This window comes from Cydia splendana, chromosome 18 (assembly GCF_910591565.1).
Source record: "Cydia splendana chromosome 18, ilCydSple1.2, whole genome shotgun sequence".
Taxonomy (NCBI): Eukaryota; Metazoa; Arthropoda; class Insecta; order Lepidoptera; family Tortricidae; genus Cydia; species Cydia splendana.
In genome coordinates this window covers 1,604,109-1,629,697 of record NC_085977.1, presented here as the reverse complement: position 1 = coordinate 1,629,697, position 25,589 = coordinate 1,604,109, and the positions used below count along the sequence as shown (strand labels likewise).

The window sequence follows — 25,589 nt, the reverse complement described above, 5'->3', positions numbered from 1 at the left end:
TTATTTGAAATATACATATATCAGTTATATTCAAGTATTAAATATTGTAATGACCATATTAGTTTCTATATGCAGTTTTTTCCTTAAGTTGGGGTTTATCAATCAATCAATCAATCAAGCAATACAATATTATAGGTACAGGGTTTTAAACAATGATACGTGCTTAACCTCCTAAGTCCCTGCGTACAATTTTTTGTACATATTCCAAAATCTATTTTGAAATTTTATTGTGTAATTAAGGGTTCCAATTTCAAAAACAAAACAATTGCTTCTGGGTCTTAGGACTCTTAGGAGGTTAACCTAGTGTGCGGGGCTGCGGGCAGCAGCGGGTGCAGAGTCCAAGCTACCGCAGACTCCGCAGCGCAGACTCCGCAGCGCAGACTCCGCAGAGACAGGAACCGACGGACTATTCGCACCATGTCCAAGACTACCGTCTTCTGTATTGATCCCGCCAGCTAGCGATTCTCTTTGGTTGTTCAAGATTCTTGGCTATGACACCGTTCTATAAATAACTATAAGGATATATTAGTTATCTTTATGTTTAAGACGTTGTAAAACATGCTATGTTAATTTATATGCCGTTAATGTTATCTCAATCAAGTTAACATTGTCTCAGTTTTACCGTTTCTTGGAACGTCCATCATCAGGCCATCACATAAATCTTGGTTTCGCATATAAATCTAGTTTTAACGGCCTGACGCGACATCTCCAAACGCTTAGGTTAACTAAAATAGAAAAAGTATTTACGACAAATATGTTCCAGGAAAATGAATTAAGGAGCATGTCATATAAATTAAATAAATAAAGTGAACATTTATTAGTCCTAATATTTCAATTCTAATAAATTAGCGTGAAATCATACAGCCGTTTTTAAGACAAACTCCATATTTAAATATGTGTAAGTTGGCAATAAATTATTTTCATATTAGTATGTCATTCTAATATCAAATCTCAAATTCATGGCTGCCACGAAAACAAATTAAAAATAGAACACAAAATTCAAAAATAGAACGCGACCCCAACGTATTCGTCAACGTAAAAATTGTCTCAGAACGCGTTGACATTCAATTAATGTTAAAATGTGTTTTACATCGTATATATCATCAATTTAATTTACAAAAATAGATCATAAGGCGCGCTAACAAGATTTGTTTTTCCAAGAAAAGTACGGTTGGAGTTTTCTAAGGATGCGTTCCACTCACAGAATCGGGTAATTAAAAATAAACGGGTGTGTTTACGCCTTTTAGCTGGTGCCCGACGGATACATAGCACGTTTGAGGTTATTTTTAACGTAACATTGCATAACGTCAGATTTACGTACTGGGTACGGGCGGTTTTATAGTTACATTTAATTCATTTAAAAATCTCGAATCGGTTCAAATTAATTGTATAGTTTTCATAGATATTTTGGGAATGTTAGGGGTTAGGGGCTCTGAGGCGAAAAGGGGCCAACAATATTTTTTTCACCAAACCAGCTCAGAAAGGCTTACTTTGCACTTCAAAAACGGATAGCAAAGTTGCATTTTATTCACATGTGAGGCAAAGTAATCAAATGCAAATTTTGAGTTGTTTTCTTATGTTTGCTGGTAGAATTGACTTTTAAATTATAATTTTGGATGTTAAATATTTAATAACATTCATTTGGATTTGATTTGTTTTGATTTTGTTTGATGTTTTACATTTAATTTTTGCTTCCAACCCGAAAAAATCTTGTGTTTCACTCGGGACCAAATTTTGTTTAACCCTCGTGCTTTGAAACCCTCGCAACGCTCAAGATTCCATTTTTCTAACCACTGCCAAATGCCATGCGGAGTCAGCTTGGTCCGACTGTACCTACGTGGCAAAAAGGAGACAAATTGCTCTATCTAGCCTTTCTATATTTTACCTTCTAACCCTAACTTTATATCCATATCCATGCTTAATATTATAATATACTTAACTGCTGGAAGTAATTCCACGCAGAAGAAGTCGCGGGCAAAAGCTAGTCCTAAATATTTACGATAACAAAGTCCAATACAAGATTATCTTGACGTGACAAATATTTGTTATTCCGGTGTCCGAAACACACCCATTGTGCGGGGTTGTTCGAGCCTCGGCTGATTGATCGCGCAAATGTGATTACATGTCGCTGACGTCATTGAGTCTCTGCCAAACTTCTGTCAAGTATGACGTCATGGTTGCCTATGCCAAGTTCTTAGCGCTATAGTCATAATCATAAATGCACTATGCATACCATACCTAATTATCTAGCTGAAAAATTATAATATTTTAGTCGCCCACGAATCAAAACTTGCCAAGACATGCAATTTTGATTTGTCAAATTCAACGAAACGGGAGACCATGGGCCCCTGGGCGCCTCGAGTTTAAAATATAAAGGTAAGACATACGGTTTAACTAATAATCTTAGCTTCATATAATATATTAACTGCCAAATATTGGTTCCTACGTTGCGCCGACTAGGTATAATTGTAATGTTGGTAGGTACATATATCCATATTTTGGCGATTATTGTTAGCTCTATTCTCCAGACCTGACAGGAACGCCAGTGTATATAAAATACCTTTGTGATTTACTCATCAAAATAAAATAATCCAACATTTAGGAATTCGCAGCAAAATCTGTTTTTGGCCCCAACTTGGATAAAAAAAAATACAATTTCCGCGAACACTTCTATCAAAACATTGCCAACTGACTCTGGCGACGTTCAAGAATAAATCACACTTTGCCCCACACCTTGAAACGCCTTAAGTCACGATGCCGCCATTAAAATTTAAACCTTAATTACATGCCGTTAAATCTGAAATTGGTTTGCAGGTTTTGACAGTTAGTTTTGTTAGGTTGGTAGTTTAACGAGGTGGGTGGGTTCCGTGGCGGGTCGTCTGTTTGTCTTGGACGAGGTTTTTTGAGCTCCTGGTCATTTGTACTCCGATTACATTACTGTTTATTGGAGGGTAACGTCATATAGCCGAGGATACGATTTTTAAGGTCAATGCCTGAAAAGAAACGTGCCTAAAAGCTGATTTAAATCCTCTGGCAAAACGAAAAATTTCAAAATCAAAATTTTGGCTTTGCTGTTGCTTTTGGTGTCACAAGCGCCTTTTCCAATAAGTTTAGGAGGCTAGTGTAGGTATTAATTCGTAGGTAGGTCGATCAACTGTATTCGTTGTTCCTACTTAGCCAGCAATTATCTAAAATCGCATGCCATTTGTTGCAGCGTCTTTATTAGGAGCCTTGAGGAATTAGGAAATCATACGCATTACGTCTAAAGGGACCCATTGATTAACATTCCGCCGGACGATATCGGCCTGTCAGTTAGGACAAATTTTTGACAGTTCCGAACAACTGACAGGCCGATACCGTCCGGCGGACTGTTAATCAGGGGTCCCTTAACAGTAATTTCGTACAGCTAATGAGTACACCGACAAAAAGTCAAAAGCCATCTCACCCATGGTCGTGGTCAGAAAACAACTATAAATAATAGACGCAGCTTAATTAACTCCGGGCACCAGGAAAACATAACAAGCGAGCAATTACTATTCAAGCTTGTTACGACTCTTATTTATGCACGCAAGACGCACCAAAACGACATCAGTCCACTTAATCCCAGGCTTATTCGCAGCAAAACTGCATTTTACGATGCGACACGCTATTTTCGTACGGAATAAATAGCTGGTACGTTTATGACGCGCACTGACAGTGATATTTGTACATCTGATTTATCCCAGGGCACCGGGGCAACATAAAACGAGAGTTTTACGACCATAGATAATCATTCGATTTTAACATTCTAATTTCTAATCGATGACAGTTTGCGCGCTAAGTTGGCAGCGCTGACTAGCTAAGTATCTGGCGCCATTCTTTAAAGTACCTAAATGTACTTTGTATTGTATCTGTATTTATGGTGGTATAACTTCGTAATATTCTAAAAACGTGCGCCTATAAAGCGTCAGTCGGACAAATAATTAGCCTACGCTTAGCATGCAGCCTTCGCAAGCCGGATCTATATTTTAATCCTTCATTTTACCGCCATTTTGAAAATAGACTTGCGTTGACTGATCGCGTCGCGCTGCGTGTTTAATTAAATACGTTTTTCACATACCTATGGTTTTAATTTTAATTTAATGCAGCTAATTTTCTACTTCATTTAATATTAAATCTTATACACTTAAAGGTAAGGTTGGTTTTGTGTTGGTAGTTGTGAGACGGTCGGTTGAAGGCACAGAATGCGATGGTATCACAAAGTATCGAGGATCAGTGTAAAAGGCCGATGACGCCGTGCGGTTTTTTGATAATATTTCCAGTTAGTTTCGTTTTGTTTTGGTATTCATTTACGTCTCGAGATACATGTGTGATACAGGTTCCTCGGTTACCCAATATAATGTATGGAGTTGGCGTCGTCTATCAAAATGCTTACGCATTTTTTTGAAATACTAGAACATGGGAGACATGAGAGTGTATACTTTATCAATGATTGAATCGTGTTTAAATAAAACTCTCACGTTTTAAACGGCGTTGACAAATGCATTAAGTTGACGTTGATAATTTATAACATTATAACTGTATATGGCAGATGGCATTTATATGGCACAAACAAAAAGGGTGTGTTTAAAATGTATCTGTCAATAGCAATTAACCGTAGATATGTCATCTGTCAGATGTACATGCCTACTACGTGCCTACGCGATCTTACGCGTTGCAAAAAGCTGTCTTTACAACAAAAGATAGAATATAATGATGGTATCAGTTAGAATAAAATAAAATAGAAAACATTTATTCAAATAAAATCATTATACGTATGTACCTAATCACATTATTGTACATAATTAAGACAGGTGGAATTAATGATAAAAACTAAATATGTACAAAGGTAAACATATCCTTATACGGGATCTATTAAAGGTAAAAAGTAACTAGAAAATTAAATTAAATTTATTTACCTTAGTGTGTGTGGTAAGTATATAGCTAGGTACACCTAAGTGTAGGTTATACACCTGCAATTTTTACTCTTAAATTGCTTTCTTAAGATGCCTTTTTTACCACGACGCCAAATAAGAATAAGGCCCGCCTGATTGTAAGCAGTCACCGTAGCCTACGGACGACTGCAACTCCAGGGGTGTTAACCTTTTAAAACCTGGCTTAACCATACTTCAGTCACACAGAGTAAAAATACGTATTGAATTCGCGTGAAATAGTATTAAGATAAAAGATGGGCCTGTCGGGGACAACAGCGGAGCCCGGAGCCCCCAAATTAATCACCGGTATTGCGTTACGGCGATCATGGGTGTTCATAAATACGCGATATGACCGCACACGGCGCCTTCGACCAGAGACCGGCGATAATATACAGACTTATACTTAAACCACGGAGCGGTGGTGGCCGACTTTCAATCCGGAGGTCGCGGGTTCAAATCCTAGCTCGTACCAATGAGTTTTTCGGAACTTATGTACGAAATATCATTTGATATTTACCACTAGCTTTTCGGTGAAGGAAAACATCGTGAGGAAACCTGCATACATCTGCGAAGAAATTCAAAGGTGTATGTGAAGTACCCAATCCGCATTAGGCTAGCATGGGGACTATAGCCCAAGCCCTCTCGCGCATGAGAGGAGGCCTGTGCCCAGCAGTGGGACGTATATAGGCTGAAATGATGAATGATGATGACTTAAACCACAGAATAAATAATAGTACTACCGTAAAGAAAGGAAACTTCACGGTTCACGGTCGAATCATGCTGTCCCTATCTAATATATGGCACTATCCGTTTCGGCTATTTAGGGTTGTCAAAATTCAAACCATTATCTTATCTGTGGTCGTGCACGCAAAGGTGTGTCAACCCTAATAATTGCTCGGAGCAATGCTGAGCCGAGCGGAGCCGAGTTTGGCCGAAGTCAGGAATTTCGCACCCGTGGTTAAACATACGTAAAATCTGGGCAATTTTTGAAGACATCAGGAAAATTGCGGGTCACTTCTGGATGAGATTGGCTTAGGACCGGGATAAGTGGCGTACTCGAAGAGAGGCATATGCTCAGCAGTGGGCGATAAAGGGCTAATATTATGATGATGATGAAACACTGCAGGGCCATAACCCCGACCACTTCGGACGTTCGTTCGTCTATTTGTCTCACTGCCACACTCATATTCGAGTGACAGAAAATTGTCATGAATGTCATGATAGAAAAATTTGGTTGTCGCAGTAGACCTTATAAGGGTCGTACCGAAAATTTTCCTGGAACGTATGTAGAGAATATCATAACCATAAGTTACTAAAGTTGAACCAAGAGAAGTCTGCAACGATTTTGATAGCAAACGCATTGCAAGTGTTATTTTAAACGTCAAACTTCTATGAAATTATGGCGTATAAATGACACTTGCACTGCGTGTGCTATGAAAATCGTTGCAGGCTTCTCTTGGTCTAGCTCTAGTTGATTTTCGGTGAATGTCAGCACTTCAGCAGTAATGCTGGCGTAGGTAGTCTGAAGGCGTGTCCAGACGAGTAAATTTTTCGCCAATCTGATTAAATTGTCCGATCGAATCAGGCCGCGCGGACGCCAACGCCAATTTGGCTCGCCGAATTCAACCGCCGATTATGACCGATATTACCGATAAAATGGAGTGCGGACGCAAGAATATCAATTTGTGACGCCAGTATTTTCGTTTTGGGCCATTTTTTTCAATTTATAGGGCTCTAATATCACCATAAATCTAAAATTGGAAATCGACGCCAATTTAATTTCTGATCAAATCGGTGGATTTGATCACCTCGTCTGGACTCCACTTGAATCCGAACGGTAGCTTTACCATGATCAACACGCCTAATGCCACAGATACGATGTAGATTGTAATGTTTTTAAAATTAGAACTCCATGGTTTTGTATGATTATGGCCCACTCACCAGATTGTTATTGTATGGTATTTACATTCTTTATTTTCAACATATCTCTTCCTCGATTAATGCTACCCTGGTCCATGCGTGTTGCCCGCGTGGGTTGGAACCTTGGGGATTCCTTTTTTACACAATTTATATTCTTGGCTAAATGTACTTTCATATTTACACAATAATGTCTAAGGAATTGTTTAAACTGAAGTAGATGTCATACAGTAAAGAATAAGTATTTTTAGATCTCCAGTGCCCCAGATCGGATTCGAACCGGCATCTTCAGGTTTCACGGCCATCACCATAACCTCTAGCCATACTCTGTATCTTCAGGTACTTAAATAAAAGTAAACAGAATCTACCCTCAAATGGCTCCTTAAGCCAGTTGAGGGTAGATGAAAACATTACACGATCAAATAATGTAGGTAGGCGGGTATTTGGTTGGTTAACCAATAAATGTTATAACTAGCCGAAAATGTACAAATAGTTTGTTTATTTTTATTTAAACACCTAAAGATACAGACTATAGGCCCATCTGGTCACATCAGCGGCCCCCGTATACAATTTTGAAAGACCAGGGGGCCTATCGTACGGGGCCTATCGGGGAGGGGGGGGGAGGGGGAAATCGGACATCGAAAAACGCCAAACGAAAAGTAAAATAGTATCGGGATGACGGATGCTATGAAAAGTCATGGGACTATTTTTTTTTGCTATGGGGCAGGTCGTCCAAGTCGGCCAACCCTCCAATTTTTCGCGTCTAAATAATAAAAAATTGGAGGGTTGTGGCGAGCTGTTGGGGAGTAACGACCCCACGGACCCGAGTGCTCCCGAGAGTCGGTCAGGGTCTCCGTCTCCGGCGTGTCTTCGTCGGTCGGAGTGGACCCCAAGGGGACCCGCAGGACTCTCAGCTCTGGCTTGCCTTCATTGGCCGTCCAGAGAGGAGTCGCTAGAGCTATATGCTCCAGGGGTGGAAGTGAAAGATGCATAAGACGCGAGTTGGCACAGTGGCTGGTAACAGCCACTGGGTAGAAAGCGGCGCACACCTCTCGACACCCCTGAGCCGCTCACACCGATGTTGCTCCTGGTCGTCTTTACGACGGCAGTTTCCGGGGCCCATCTAGTCAGCGGCGAGTCACCGCCTGCCTCGATGACGGTGTTAACATTGTTATGGCAGGTGTCCGGACCTCTTTTACAATAGCCCAATCTCATTGTCCACCCAAACATCAATCCATAGACCGGTATACTGTTCACTTTTTCTACAATAGTCCCAATGCCTGCTGAGACCGGTTCATGGGTGTCTATTGTTGCGCCTGTGAACGGGTTCCAGCAGGCGTTCTACATGACATTAAAGCTCTCCAAAGGGCCTCTACGTGTTGGATCTATATCCCCACGCAAGCCTATCAAAAGACCGGGATTTATAGGCCCGTGATATCTAAGGAGATACAAAAATTCTTATACTTTTTCTAAAAAACAACACGATACCGAATATGGGTTTAAACGGATGCTCACTATTTTTCTTACACCTTGTGTATAGTTGTGTTACTACTTTAAAATTTTGCTTTCATACTAGTATAGTAACTGATAAATAAATACCAGTATTTCAAAGGAATCAACCAAATCCCCTTTATTGTTTAATAGCCAATAAACTCCATCTGAATCTTTATTTACTATTAAACAACCTTAAAATGCGCGTAAAAGAATATGGCACAATCAAACGGATACCTACCGAGAGTCATTTAACCCCCCGCTGTGGCTTTAAGGTGCCGTAGGTTCAGCCAGCAGAGTTTGTGAAAAATCGTGGCGTTTTTTTAGACCATAATACGGTTGCAAAAAATATGAATAACAATTTGAGACCATTTGTTTAAAACCTGGTTAAACGACATTCACTCATTTGCAATAATTTTTGCACATAAGTTAAAAATATGAATATTGCTTTAAAAAATGCTAATTTTTTATCGATTGTGTCGAATTTATTTTTTGTTTTTAAACTAACTAAAAATAACAATTCAAAACAATGAAATCCGCGATCCGGGCACGCACAGCCGTTACACTCACGCTCAGTGAGAGTGAGAGAAGTACCTTTGTCACCTGAACCCACGGCGCCTTAACCCCCTACTGAGAGGTCTTTAATAGCGTAAGATTGCATGTCCTAACTTTTTATTTGCCAGTAAATTGCTAATTCTGGACGCAATTTCAATGCGTCACTTAAGTCAATATTAAATGCTTTGATTCATCTTTGACGTTTGTCGTAAAAAAGTTACGAGTTTATGGTGATTTTTGACGCCATTAGGGGTCATCCACAAATTACGTGTCACGTTTATAAAGTGGAGGCAATTGTGTGACAAGATAGTAAGTTTTATATTAGATGGGTAGATGGAGAGATTTAGTGGGACGCAATTACCTGTAAATTAGAGTTTTAATTGTGTAATTATTTTAACGAAGCTTCTTGCCAATCTCGATTTCTGTAAATAGATGTTTTCTTGAGGACAACTGCAGGTACCGATTGCGGTTGTGTAATTTTAAAGTTTCAACCCTTAAAAAAAGTCAAAAAGATTTTAAGTGTAAATAATAAGTCTCAACCCTTTAAAAAATTAGAAAAAGGTTAGAAAATATACATACAGAAAGGAAAGTCTACTTTTCATATTAGGTACTCTTTGGTGACTGTTTCATAAATTATTAAAAATATTGATATATTCTTGATATCGGATGGATGGATTCTTAGATATTTACGTAATATGTAAAAAAACTATATATGTATTAGAATATATTTACTACATTATTTCAAGGGTAACACCACCAGGGGCATAAAAAACGTAAGATCATACTCATTTATGGACGTTACCTTGAAGCTCATTGGAAGTCTGCGGTTGTCTATCACATTACCATTTTAATGATCATCAAAATCGAATCACGTCACCAGTCCGTCAGCGCTCATGAACGTCATAAACGTCACCAAACGTCAACGTCGAACGTCGAAACGTCGACCCCCGGCGTTTAACCCTATTTAGATGCAACTTAATGCGTATTTGCTTGTCAAATTCCGTTGGTGATTTAAAAGTTTATTCGAATGATGTGGTTGCGTAGAAAAAAAGATGTTTTTTTTTTTATTTGTTCTTTGAATGTGTTACACTAATGGTGGGCATTAGCATTAGGTTATTAGGTTTAGTTTATGGATAAAATAAATATTTTTAATTAAGAGGTACCTATCAAGTAAGGTTCTTCCAGTAGGTCGACACACTATGAATGGAATTCATTAATACGGTGGCCATGCACTTTTGCAGCTGGGTGTACATCGTTTGTGACATATGTATCCTGTTGGCAAAGCTTATGGAAACTACCATACGTGGTGTATCATGCGCATTGCCAAAGAACTTTTTGAAGAAACTACTCTACCTACACTTTAACTCTGATTTTCTTAGAATAAATTGCAATGTTTTGTTAAAAATAAAAGTACTTATCTAAATTGTAAAAAGTAGGTACTTAATGTATATTTTCAAGTTTTAAATTTCCACTTACAATATCTTTAAGATTTAAATAGATTCAAACTATCCCAAAGCCCGTGGAACGCAATCTCAGATTCCACAATTTAAAAGACGTCTCAAGCTCTCAGCAATAAAATACGACACCTATCTTGGCCGTATCGGGTTTAATGAAAACCCCGGCTATCTGAAATCCCCTCTTACTTAATATATGCGATTTTTATCAGCCGCCGAGGCCCCGGGCGGCCGTAGGGTTAAAAATATGCAAAAATCACGGTCCGGGGGTGAATATTAAGCAATGTAATTTTGTATAATATTCCGCAATTAAAATTAAAATTGAAATCAATGCGCGGGGGGCGTCTGGTGTTCATTTAACGGTGTATTGCGGATTTGGATGACGGTTTAAAATTCTGTGTCAGACGGACAGACACCGAGTCATTCCTTAAAGACCGCCTGATGATAAACAGTAAAACCGTAACCTATTTGCCCGATTCGAACTTTAAGATACCTCAATTAATAGATCTAAAACGATATGGAGTCAGTGTCAAATGTGACGTGTCTTCAAACAAAAACGTCACTTTTGACACTGACACATCTAATCCATATCGTTTCTAGATCTATTAATTGACGTATCTTAAAGTTGGAATCGGGCCGTATGTCAAGTCTGCCAGTTACCGACCATAATACCGATTTAAGGGCTTCGTGTATTCCTTTTATAACCCCATAATGGAATCTCTTGGGAAAACCTCGGCAAGGTAGAATTCACAAGGCTCGTTGTACATCCGGATCTTTTGTAGAATAAAAACTGAAACCGCAAAATGGTGGCATTTTCAGTTTAGACATCACTGAAATCAGATTGGCTAACTCTAATGTACCGTTTTTTTTCAAATACGGAACGGGACACTGAAATCGGACTGACTTAACTCTAATATACCTTTTTTTTTCAAATACGGAACGGGACACTGAAATCAGATTAACTCTAATATACCGTTTTTTTTTTTTTTCAAATACGGAACGGGACACTGAAATCAGACTGACTAACTCTAATATACAGTTTTTTTTTTTTTCAAATACGCAACGGGACACTGAAATCAGACTGACTAACTCGAATATACCGTTTTTTTCAAATACGCAACGGGACACTGAAATCAGACTGACGAACTCTAATTTACCGTGTTTTTCCAAATATGGAACGGGACACTGGAATCAGACTAACTCTGTTATACCGTTTTTTTTCTTTCAAATACGGAACGGGACACTGAAATCAGACTGACTACTTAGTCCACAGATCCCACCTGGTGAGGGGTCGTAACCTAAATTGTCATAACTTGAAATGGGTCGTAAAGCTAGCGAACATTTAGTGTGTACAAAATATTCAAGCGGGACTCTTGCTAAACATAGATCACCATCTATAGACTCTTCATGGAGTGTTCATGAAGATCGGGTAGTCGAGAAATAGGTGTCGTTTTCTTGATAAATACTACATTGACGTCACCATTCAGTTGCATCTTTCGCCATTTTATGCTTCAATAATTCATTTTTACTGCTACGGGACCCTTTTACTAAGACTCCGCTGTCCGTCCGTCTGTCTGTCTGTCACCAGGCTGTCTCATGAACCGTGATAGCTAGGCAGTTGAAATTTTCACAGATGATGTATTTATGTTGCCGCTATAACAACAAATACCTACTAAGAACAGAATATAATAAATATTTAATTGGGGCTCCCATACAACAAAAGTGATTTTTTTTCTGTTTTTTGTTCATATGTGTGAGTTCTAGAGTTAACTTCCAACTTCTAGTCTAAATTGGTTATTTTAAAAACCATAGCCAATTTTCTACAAAGTTCACTAGGTATGACGGACATATTCAGATTTGCGTAAAAAGTATGATATAAATGCTGAAACCACGTTGTTAAAGGTGACTATCAGGCAAATTCGACAATACACTGACATAAGACTTATATTTAAATCATGTTATTACTCGTATAGATACCGTACATGTATTGGCCCTCGACCCGAGAGGTCGATTGTTGACCCGAAGTTCGCGCAGATCGGCCTCCACCATGTCGCACAAGCGATACCTGGGGCGTCCGATAGGACGTCTTCCTGCTGACGAAAAAGAAAAGTGGCGCTGTCTTGTGTTGGAGGCCTAGTCTCATTTTGGGTCGCTGAGCCAACGGAGTATTGTAGTATTGGCGTAGCAGAGTCGCACGATCGGCACGATAACGAAATAATATCATTTATATGATTCAAATATCATTCTGATGTCAGTGTATTGTCGAATTTTCCTGATACCACGTTGTTAAAGGTGACTTTAACAACGTGGTTTCAGCATTATTCATACTTTTATGGCAAATCTGAATACGTCCGTCATACCTAACTGAACTTGTAAAAATTTTGGCTGTTTGCGTTGTGTTTTGGCTAAAAGAGAGTGACTGGGTGAATACCCAGCAAAGTAAAACCGACGGGTGTTCTTGCGTCGTCTACTAAGTAATCTACGCCATAATGGTCTATAAAGGCACCCCGTAACTCGCTATCTGGGATAATTCCAGATTCGAGTGTTATTCCCTCTTAATTGGTCGTTCCCTCCCGGAATCGTCAATTCGAGATATTAAGCTAATTTTCAATGCTGCGTAATCGCGCAGACGTGACGGCGGAATCGTAAAATGATATTTTAGGGCCGTAGACAATGTTGCTTTATGATCGTGTAATGCGTGTTGTAATAATGAAATTTCGGAATTTAAAAATATTAGAAAAAATTGGTAACTGCCTTCTATTATGTATTCATACTGACTGCTTCATTATTGCTTCATTATGTAAACTCTGGATTCATTATACCATTATAACTATTATAACCTCGGTCATAATGATCGATTAAAATACTGTGACTCAAAATGACTCAAAGTTTTTGATTACTTCATCTTACCTACTGTCAATGTACACTACATTATCTATTCTATCTGAGATACAAAATCTATTTTTCGCTAATATATTTTCCATATGGCCATGCAATTTCTGTACGGAACACACTAATAAGTACATTAAACCATTTGCCATTTGTACATTGTTGTATATTTTGTGCAATAAAGTTTAAATTAATATGTATAAATATATGACTGTTAAAATCATAACCCTTCTAACAACATCTAAAAAGGAAAAGCACAGCACTTAATTTCCCGCACGTCACGTCTCAAGGAGCCGGCAATGCAAATGGCCGGCCCACAAATAGAGTGTCAACTCATCCGTTGTCTATGGCCGTAATTAAGCGGCGTAAGCGCTACGTGGCGTTTGGGGTTGTATCTGCTCTGTGTAGGTAGAGGGGGTTGTATCTGCTCTGTGTGTATAAACGCTTACAGAGCATGAGAGTAAGTAGCATACGAACTTTTTAAAAGTCTTATTTAAAATTGCACCAGTGACTCTGTGAGTTGTAGATCACGTAAACCCCCCATGACTTAGACATATTTTAAATTTTCCAAAAACCGTAACAACAAAATAGCAGTATAATTTTAGAACAAGATTTCACGAAAATTGAAAACAGCCGATACGAAAGCATTTTTGCTCAAGCTAAAATGGGGACCTTTGCTTTGCGCAGTCAATAATGCAAAGCACTCTTCTTCTTCTTTATATTTAAGAGCTGTGCTCTTGTTGGTGGAGCAATCTTCACCTCGTCCGGTCCTCTGCCAACTCCTTAACCTTCCGGTATGACACGACCTGATCCTTTTCTTTTATTTGGTTGAAATATTTTTGCTCGGTCTTCCTCTTCTTCTCTTTCCCTCTATTTTTCCTTCAATGATGACTCTATGTAATAAAATAACAATACATAATCAGGTACGAGTATGTAAGTGTTGCTATTAAACTAAATCCTAAAATGTGTATTTTATGTGTAAATTCCAGTTAAAATGAAAAGAGGCAAAGTCCAAAAGGAATAAATCTTTACAGTCCCATACGCTAAACTCGCTAAAGTTATGGAAATGCAGGCATTAATCACCCCGCATAGTGCCCAAAAAACCCTAGATTAATCCCCCCTCCCCCATTTACATCCAGTTCGACGCAAATGACGTCATTACGTCACCAGCCAATATTTTCACTTGCAACCAAATCCTTACCAACCCAAAAAGAAACCATTCATTCTAAAATCAACTCTAAAATCAGTGACATAAAAGCGAAGCTGACAGCATGTTTAAGTTTGTGCGTAGTGTTAAGGGTCCCACGTTGGGTGCCAATTTTAATTAGCCCCTCCCCCCGCCCGCGCCCCGCCGATCCCTGCGAGGGTGTTTGCAAATAGAAGGGACTGCAAAGAAGCCAATCCATCAAATCGGTTAGCGCATTACGACACCGCGGCTGTCAGGGCGGTAAAAAGTCGATGGATATTGATATCGATGAATTTATCCTTGTTAATATTGAGAAAGCGTGCTATCATTATAGTGCGACATAAAATTCCATACTACATTGTTGCCATGTTTAAGCATTTTACGTCAAAAATGTGACAGTTACGTAGGAAGTGGCGCCCTCAATAATTTTCATTTTTTTTTCGGACTATTATAATAAAGATCGCGTTTAATACTGTGAGATAATACAAGTAATATACGTGTACGCCATTCCCCAGGATGGAAAAAGTTTATCAGAAAAAAATGTAAAATTTTATATGAGTATTTATTTCATAGTGGTTAAATTATATTTATTACGAAGAGTAATGTTATCTTTTATAGCTGGAATGGAAATACAGAGATTTTATGATATACTTTATATCTACTGAGATATGCAAATTAGTCAGATAAAGATAAACTTCATAAGTTGTTTAGCTAATTTTACGGTTTAACTTATTTTTATTCACTCGTGTAATATATTTCGGAGAGCCTAGCTCACCATTTAAATTCGAAAAATCATAAGTTATGATATAAAAAGACGCAAAATGATACATCAATCATTCAGTGCTTCTCGATAATCTTGGAAAGCTGTTCGCTCGTAAATCTAAATTCAAATGCTGACGCTTGATCCGTTATCGATAGTTTTCCTTATAGTCCCATCCCTAGCACTTCCAGCTGATTGCCGTAACTCGATAGCTCTCATTTGCTGCACTAATGTAATGGTCGCATAAATCCAGCCGAGGGACAATGAGTTTTGGAAGCTGAGAAACGTTATTAGTTTTACGTGAAGATTGCGATTCAAACGGCCTCCTAGCATGCCTACTAAGCTGGAGGTCCCGGGTTCGAATCCTAGCAAGGCCATTTATTTGTGTGCTTATTGCGAATATTTACCTATCCCCTTCCCATAATCATTTACTTTACATTTCCCTTAAAGGGATAAGTTCGCCTTTGTACACATTTGTTGTATTATCTCTGTGTTATGTACTTGTTTTGTGCAATAGTGTTTACCTACCTACTACTACTACTTATTTGTTTCTGAAATATGGATGTTTTCTATGTATTTATCCCCTAGTACCGATACAAGCTTTGCTTAGTTTGGGGCTAGGACGATCTCTTTAAATTTGTTCCCAGAAAAAAAAAACACGATTGACGTGCTTTTTCAATTGGGCTACTATAAGAGCATTTTACCATGTTACAAACTCTCTTTTGTTGTTTTTTAGAACGCCAGTAAGCTGAGTTTTATCTCAATATTATTTTTAAGGCAAGCCATGAAATATTCCTAGTTTCTCTCATTTTCTGACGTAAGAAGAGTAGCTAGCGTCGCACCAAACTAAACCCACCTTGAGAAACCTACTTTGAGAGCCAGGAACCAATGTTATCTAACAACTCAAAGTTGCAATAAAGATTTTTTCTAACTCTGCATGGCATTTGCAACGTAGAAGTGTGCACATATCATCATTAATGTCAAATTTCTATTAAAATATAACGTTTATGGTGATTTACAGAAAAAAAGGTACCATTTACTTTATTTCGAAAAACCGTCAACTTTAGGGTTATTTAGACTCAGAACCACGAGTACAATTGAATGAGACAAAGAAAAGAAGTGTCCGCAGTTCTTCATACAAATTTTGGGTGTCAGTTTTGTAACGGTCCATACAAAATGTATGTGAAAATGCGTTACATAACTGTCTTTTTTTTTGGGACACAGTTTTTTTCTTTTTAATGGACAGTTCTCTTGATTCTGAGTAGAAATAACCCAAAAGTTAATGGATATTCGAAAAAAAGTAAATGGTACACTTTTAAATGAAAATACTCTTATAATAACACTCCCATACTTTGTTGTGTTCAAGAGGGTGTAAGGTTAGCATAGACGGACTCTAGCAAAATTCTTTCGCAAATTTTCCCCAATTGTACACTAGGGCGTGCGTCCCGGCGCGTGCCAGCGCCCGCGCATCTCCGGTTACACTGCCAGGGGACCAGGAGACCAGGGGCCCAGGATTAGCCCTAATGAGCGGCCATGGGAACCGCCGCATAATTGATACCGCGCGAAATTCTACACTCATTTGATTATTTTTTAACACACAAGCCAATTATAGGGAGTTGATTATTTTTCTTGACGCTATTGTTATTAGTTGTATAATTCTATATATATAAGTAGGTACCTATGTACATTGTCGCCTAGCACCCATGGTACAAGTTTTGCTTAATTTGGGGCTAGGTTGATCTGTGTAAAATGTCCCCTAATATTTATATTTATTTATTAACAATTGTTAATAAACACATTATGTCGCATTTCTACTTATAGTTTAGCAATTGAACAGAGTTCCGTTTTTCTGCAATATTAAGACATTGACTGAATAAACACAGTAAACAATATATCAGTAAGTTAAAGTAGTCAATTAAGATATGGTTCCTTAACTTGCGATGCGACAGTAATTACTTCGCATCCACATAGATAACATTTACAACAAAGAAATAGGATTAAGTAAGACATGACAAATCAAGGAAACTTACTTAAAAATATGAAACAATCTCATATCACATTAACGTTACTCATTTCACATTCAAAGCAAACTTCCACAATTCTCATTCTCCTGTTGACGCCAAATTTATTTAGTAACAGCACCCGAAAAGCGCAAACACTGGATGCAATTCCATTATGGCAAAGTTAATTTAAACATTCTTGATGCTCATTCTCATTGCTAACAAGCCATGGGAATGAGACTAGGGTAATAAGAACCTTGAATTATACAACAGTTGCATAATGAGAGAGGTCTACTAGTTTGGCGTACAGCTTGGTAGCGATGGATAGAACACCCCTTGACTTTTCACACGCAGATGTATGGGAGGGGTGTGCGTGTGTGTGCGTAAGATGAATTAGGGGATTACATACTGCATCAGGGTACTGCACTCTGATTTTGCACGGTACTGTACAGGGTGACCCGTTTGATGGGGTATATTGTTAGTTTAGTTTTGGTTCAAAAATATTTGTTTACTGAGACTGGATTATATCATTAAGTCTCAGTCTAATGAATGCTCTGTAGTAACGTGATTTAAAAATATATATTGGAAAACATTTTTAAAAACGTGTACCAGGGCCATTTTATTTAAAGTTGTCCCCTACACTTTTTTTTTAAATTTGTGAAATTTTATGTTATTTCTACTCAAGATCACGAGCTCTTTCTATCCTAATAGAAGAAAAAAAGTGTCCCAAGGTTTTTATTTCCATTCCGTTACCATTTTTATAGACTTTGTATGGCGATGGCGGTCACGGAATGGAAAGATAAAAAATTGTATGGAAATTTTAGGACACTTTTTTTCTCCTATTAGGATCAAAAGAGCTCTGATTCTGAGTAGAAAATTAAAAAAAAATCCAACATTTGAAAAAAAGTGTAGGGGACAACTTTAAATAAAATGGTCCACCGTTCTTCTTACAGATAGATAAGAAAATAGATAAATAGAGAAATAGTAATAATACTTAGTCATAAAAGTCAGCCGATGAAATTGTCAAGAATGAACCTACCTATAAATTATATTTTTTTAAAACATTCGTTACTTTTATACATTTGTTATGACTATCCCAGATTTTTTTCGATAAACGGGACACTGACATACATGTCAGCAACCCAATAACCCGGTTTACATTTGTACCAAACCCAAATAAAACACAGTAGGGTTATACATTTTATACTATGCTAACATTGCTAACTCGTTCGCGTCTTTTCTGCAGATATCGCAAAGATAAAAATCTAAACCTAATTTTTACACTGCACTTTTTTCAGTGCTTAGGAGACGAGATAAACGGGGTATACATATATAGTTTGGCCCAGGACTGTCTCATTTTAGACATAGACAGAGAGAATCATACTGTCTTTGTTTTACGGTAGTACTAGCACCTAAAGAAAGGGACGAGTATAATTTTTCTGGTTCTTACTGACTGACAAGTTGTGTTTGCCAGACTATATAATACCAGAGTGATTAAATTTTATTGTAATATCCATAGAAGAGACCTTTTTCTAAAATGTGTTTGACCCAGTACACGAATAAAACAATTATAAAGACAGTCAGTTGTTTGCGAATCTCAAACGTTTTACTGTTACACCCTATAGCCCACAATATAGGGGACGTAATGGCCTAAGAGTAATTTTATTACTTTGCCCCCATTAACATCACAATGCAACCGGTCGAATATCGCGATGCGTTTCGACATTGTGTTGTAATTTTTATCGACTCGCGATCGACAGAGCACATCACTAATTTTGCTGTCTATGCGCTGAAGAGAGCCAATTTAATATTATTGCCAAAAAAAAGTAAACTTTCAGACAGTATAATAATAATCGTCATTTTCTTTCTAAAATACAAGAGTACGCCACGAAGAGTACATTACAGGAACCAGCACCAAAATTACTTATGCGAGTATTATCTATATTTAATTTAAATACAGTTTCTGAACGCATCATAGAGAGCTTATAATATATGTGTGAGGATAAAGCGGTGTCAAGCGTGGCTCACCCCGCGATTTCGTTGCTTTGCTACAGGTAGCTAAAAGTACATCCGTTCCACACCAATTTTGGGGAAAGCCATAAGCCGCGCGTGGCGCTGTCGCCACCTAGCGGCCATATTTGTGCTGATCGTAACAGACGCGTTTTGTTAGAGAGTGAGTCTTCTGTACCTAGTACTATTATTTATTCTGTGGCGGTGTATGTAATATTTGTACATGACTAGGCATTAAAACACTTGTGAGATCCTATTATGAAACTCGCTTAGTTCGTTTCATAAACCCATAGCCATATTTTAATGTCCTTCATTATGTAACAGTCACGTAAACTAAGTTTATTTTACACTCGTTTACATTATCGAACAGACGGATGCGCAGTTTTATTATTTAAAGGTACACGGCTCGCAGTAAGACGGAGAGCTGATTCGATTTGTTCTGCCGATGAATATTTGATGCGGCTCAGTGCGCGCTAATTTGTTTATCGTGCTCCACACTTCTGTGCGCCTGGTACGAGTAGGTACTTGCCAATTATATTAGAGTGCCATGTTCCTAGTTTGTACCTACAAAAAAGAGACCCATTCCAAAATTGAAAGGACTTTTAGCTTTTAATGAAAAAATAGTTACATTTTTGAATTTATTTTTATTTAACAAAAGCGTATTATCAATTTTATTCTACGTATTATAATGTATATTTAGACACATATGATAAACCCTCTATGGTGCGTTCAAAAACCGCAAATTATAGCCAGTATGAAGATAAGCTGTTACAACAAACTGAAAATGTTATTGTGTTTTAAACATTCGTGTAATGTTATTATGAAACTTGCTTTCAGCTCGTTTCATAAACCCACTTTCGTATTTTAATATTTTGAATGCCTGTCATTATGTAGCAGTTACGTAAACTACTATTAGAACACGGAACGATCAACTACATAGTTTCAATAATCCAAACAGTATATGACAAAAAAATCGCTATTTATATATTATATTTCTTTAATTAGCATAAATAAGTAAATAACCCATCAAAACCATAGTCTCACGATCACAATAAGACCAAAATCTGATACCCAAGACGGTACAAATTAATTACTGCCGAAGATAGCATCTGGCAGGTGATTAAATAAATACGAGTTAGCTAATTAATATGCCAGACGCAACTCTGATAAGGTGACGCTTGCGAATCTCTGCGAGCCTAGTACACATGTACATGGTTTAACATTATTACTATCATTTATTTTAGTTTCTATTGTATTTAGTTTTTCTACGGACTCACGAGCGTTTTGAAACGGTCCTTCTACGATTTCTATGAGTTTAAAATTTTTCTACGAATTTAAAAGGTTAACGATTACGGTTACGATTTTTACGGTCAAAAACTTCTATAACGATCAAAATGTAAAATGAAATGAGATGTTACAATCGATATCAGAAGTAATATGAATGAATACTCCGTGAACTTTAAAGATTGTCCTCAAAATCAATTCCGTTAAATTTTTCGCGAAGAATGATTCTCTGAATTTCATCTTGCCTATTCTGTTACAATGCCTATTGTACATATTATTTGTATTACTAACATTAAATTTATATTTTTGTCAACAGGGGACGCCAGTAACGCGAGTATCGGCTCTGGTGAGGGCACGGGCGAGGAGGACGATGAGTCCAACGGCAAGAAAAACCAAAAGAAACGCGGCATCTTCCCCAAGGTCGCCACCAATATCCTGCGGGCGTGGCTCTTTCAGCACTTAACGGTAAGTTCGAGAATATTTATAGTGACCAACGGCGAGCAAAACAAATGAAACGAGGCATCTTTCCCAAGGTCGCCACCAATATCCTGCGGGCGTGGCGCTTTTAGCACTTAACGGTAAGTTCGAGAACATTTATAGTGCCCAACGACGAGAAATACCAAAAGAAACGCGGCATCTTTGCGAAGGTTGCCGGTACCAATATCCTGCGGGCGTGGCTCTTTCAGCACTTAAAGGTAAGTTTGAAAACATGTACTCGTAGTAAAACGGTAAAAAGTGTGGCTATTCTAGTTCCCTAACCTGACTTGGTCTCCAATAAGCTTTTAATCCAGGATTGAAACGGAATCATGGCATAGAGAAGGTTTTCCAGATGGTTAGTGACATCATAGCCTATGGACACTAGCTACCTAAGGGTAGACGTGAGCTTTGCTTGCCCTTACCTGATGGAGATGATAGGTAATAGGTAGCATAAGCAGCAAACTCAGGTGACCGTCAACCACTGTGTTGAGTCTGGTGATGACCAGTATGTACAGAGTATGGATTGAGTATTATTTCTAGTATGATTTGGAACCGCAACGCTAAACGAAATTCCTTTTTTTGACGCTATTTATCTAAAATACATTACAAAGTACGAGTAAATCAACCTTTTGTGTTTTTTTACAGTAATTTACCCCCAAAGCGCGACGCGTGACGATTTTCTAATAAATAATTCAATTTTTCGCGTTCACCGTAAACTCGTTACCATTAAATTGGTCCATGAATGCTTGGAAAACATTTACAACTCGGCTTTACGCATGGCGACGAACAATCGGAGGCAGCGGCGCGTTCAGCGCTTTTCAATTAAATTTTCCCGTGGGGGTAATAAATTTTTCATTGCGTAGACAAAGGATCCAAAAGTGCTCTCAGACACTGAAACAATTACGGAGTCTGTGGGACACGTAGAATGGAAAATCATCTCGGCCTTACACTCTAGTATGAAAGCCTCATATGAATTATAGGTTTACTTAATTCAAGCGGTTGGTCAAGCAGTTTCGCATAGGTTTTCTAGCAAAATTACGGAATATATGATTATTCGATGAATAGTTCAAATGTTGGCGCTTATTTGCACAGGCAAGACTTCTTATTTGAAGTGCAAAGTAAAAACATTTTTGGGGTAAGACATTATTTCAACTCAGAGAGAATATTTTCGGTCTTTATGTTTTTGGTCATTTTTTGTATCTATCAGTACGATCATAAATAAAGTTACTGTACGTGATAAGATCTAATCCAAGATAACACAGCTGTAAGGTTACAATCCAGAATGGAAACAAAAACTAGACCTATTTGGATTTTAACGGCTTACTTTCCAAACGACGATGTACAGCTATAAATAAATGACGTTAAGCACGTTTCTAATTTTTAAGAAACAAAATCAAAACACAAATTAATTAGCAAAGATTTTATTTGCAAATTAAGTACTTCTATGCTGGCAATATTTAATGAATCCAAAAGCTTGTAATTAAAACTTAAATAATTCAAGCGCTCGCGAATACGCGGAATTCATAGCCATAAAGAAAGTAGGATTCGGGAGTGAAACACAAATACCGGGCTCAGAGGACGTCACCTGAACTCCTTCGGCCCTGGTGATTTATGTGCGCGAATCCGGACCGGTAATGAAATGGCGCCCTCCCCCCTGAAGCTATTCTAGAAATTACTACGCAACACTGCAACGCTGCGCTCGGATCCTGGTTTCTTATGCTAATGTCAATTTTTTGACAGGTTGGGGAGATTTTTGTTTGTTACATAACTATAATAGATATGAAATTCACATTTAGGACAAAAAGAAATTTTGTAATTTTACGTTTAGTTAGGAAAATACCATAATTATGTTTTGTAACAGTGGCAGATTTTAAACGTATTTTTTAGAATTTTTTAGGTGTAATTTTGCGCTTGGTTTGGTCAAAAGGTTTCACTGTGTAATGAAGTACCATACATTTTCTGAGCAACTTTGTTTACCAAAACTGTTTATACATAAACAGAGGGACAAAATACAGGTTCCTCACAGTAAACACAGTACCTACATATTTTGAAATTAAACCACTTGCAAAAAAGCCGTTTGATTTTGCAAAACTTGCACTCAATGGAATTTGTGGGCAAAAGTTAAATTTCAATTACGAATAGAGTCAGCAAAAAACACAACACAAGCTTTGAATCAAAGTTTTCAAAAATTTAGAGTTCGAAGTTGAAAATTCGCCGAAAAATCGAATTAGGGAGCTTTTAGCGTTTCGTTACAGCAGAGCGTCGGCCATTACGGTCAAATTACTTATAATTGCTTCGCTTAGCGCTAAGTGCTTTTATTACAACAACAGAGATACATGTCAATGTTAACTCTTAACATCCCTAATCCGTTTTTGAATCGCATTTTTATATTTTGTGATCACGCTGTTATGCAAAAATTTGATTCCCTTTTTTACCCTGTTTATAGATAATACATATTTTTAAATTAATTAATTAAGTGTTATTACTTTCCAATTTGAAAAAAGAATCCGTCACAAGTTTTTTTCAAATTTAATTAGTACTTTTTGCGTGAAAGAGTAACAAACATACATATGTTCATACTTGCAAATTTTAGCATTCATAAAAAATACTAGCTTTTGGCTTTTGGCCACTTCTTCACTTCGTCCACATTACTTAATTGTTTTTCGGATATACACGGTGTGGCCTGTAACACGAGCAAAGAATTAAAACATAGGTTGTACTCCTCAAACGGTGACACTTTTGTTCAACAACTTTTAAAAATTATGAAGTATTTAGACTCTCTATTTTTCATACAAAATAAATATTATCTTCAATGGACGCCATCGCCACGCCATATTATTGTGATTGACGTTGCTTGTCACGCCTTAAACATAACAAAATTCGCAATACATTGCGTCTTAGAATAAACTTTAAAGTGTAATAAAAATCAAACCACAAGTTATTTTTAAAAGTCGCTGAACAAATGTTGGTCAGTATGAGGAGTACAGCCTACAGTTAAATTTTTTGCTCATGTTACAGGGCACACCCGGTATAAATGATATTACTAGAGAGTTATGTTCCATAGGTAGGTACTATAAAATCTCACAAACTCCATATTAGCAGGATTGAAATCGATGAAATGAAAATGGCCAGGCGTAGACAATATTCGGAGACAAAAAGCGCATCCGACCTATATCGGGCATAGCTGTCAGCATGACGCGCTTGTAATATTCATTTGATCGGGACACGACAGCCACCTGCGCCGCGGTCAAACAAATGAATGCCGTATGTGTTCAATATACATGTTGCAGAGTGAGGCGATTTAACGATCCAGCACGGATATGATGGTCGTTCTTGTCTACGTGACAGCGTGATAAAACGGTATACGGCACTTTCTATTCCGCGGTGTTAAAAAGTGTCAGTTATTTTATCACGTGGATAAAACCATCCATAATACGCCTGCAGCTCAACTTAGAGAAGTTTGGAATTATTTAAACATTTAGTAAGTATTACCCAATAACGACACGTTACCAGACTCACAACGCGTCTTCCGTGCATTCACAGAAAACGTACACCACACCACAGGTTACATCAAAAATGTATGTAGAAAGAAATGTAATCTGCCATATATTTGAAATGATAAAATATACTTAGGAAGAGTCGAACTGTTATACAAACCAGTGTTTTTGAAATATTAATGTCTTCCCATAAAATGTGATGCTAATCAGTAGCTTACGCCCTGACAAGCAAGCCTTTAAGGCTAACTTAAGGACATGGCCAAGAAGAGAAAACTGATAGAAATGTTCATTAACTTCAAGCAAATTCATTAGATAGAGTGGCTCCATATTGACAGTTCGACTCACATTCAGCGATAGCAATAACCAGAACACTGGCCACCAGCTCCAAATTCGAATATGGAACGTTTGATTTGTGATTACACGGTTTGACCGTTGCATGATCCAATCGTTTGAATTAATTCCAAATCGAACGCGGACGTAGAAGGAAAGTCCTCATGTATCGAATTTATATTCAACGCAGTACAGAGGCCGATTCTGTAACCGATTCAGTGTATTTTTTTTGATACGTCCTTCAGTGGTATCGACTACGACGTATTTGACGAACGTTAGTCGGCCAAGCAGACTCTGCATAAAATTTGCAATGATAAAGTGGAGAAATGTCATCATTAATGTCAAATTTCTTTGAAAAAATGTCGTTTATAAAAGTAATGAAATAAATACATCTGTATTTGTACTTTTTTGTATTTTGTATTTATGTCTATTTAAGTCGGTGCAAATGCAAAGATAGCCCCGACAGATACTAGCGGCTCATCAGGCTCATTGGTGCTAAAAAAAATGCCATTAACACAACAATCTTTGATAGAAAACGCTTATCGAAACTTAAATATATCAAAAAAGTCACATGAGTTTTCGTAGTATCTGTCAATGTCATCACAATACTTTATTCAATTCATTTGCCGTTTTTCGATGTATCTACGCTACGATTGTCATCTTGGCTAGGTCCCCGGGAGTCGTCTTCAGGCATCTCGCTCGCACTTATTGGTGCGCATGAGATGCTTGATGATATGACATGACTTAAGGTCGTATCAAAAACTGAAAACCAAATCAAATTGTTTAA

At 37.7% G+C, this 25,589-nt stretch overlaps 1 protein-coding gene across 2 annotated transcripts in view; it reads left to right on the top strand.

Annotated features, from left to right (window-relative positions):
- The window catches only part of LOC134799339 (homeobox protein homothorax), a 346,576-nt gene that overhangs the window by 198,451 nt on the left and 122,536 nt on the right, over nucleotides 1-25,589 (top strand). For both annotated transcript variants that reach the window (XM_063771743.1, XM_063771744.1), the window contains exon 10: nucleotides 20,815-20,963. In XM_063771743.1, the coding sequence (XP_063627813.1) occupies nucleotides 20,815-20,963 (149 nt within the window). The remainder of the gene's footprint in view (nucleotides 1-20,814; nucleotides 20,964-25,589) is intronic.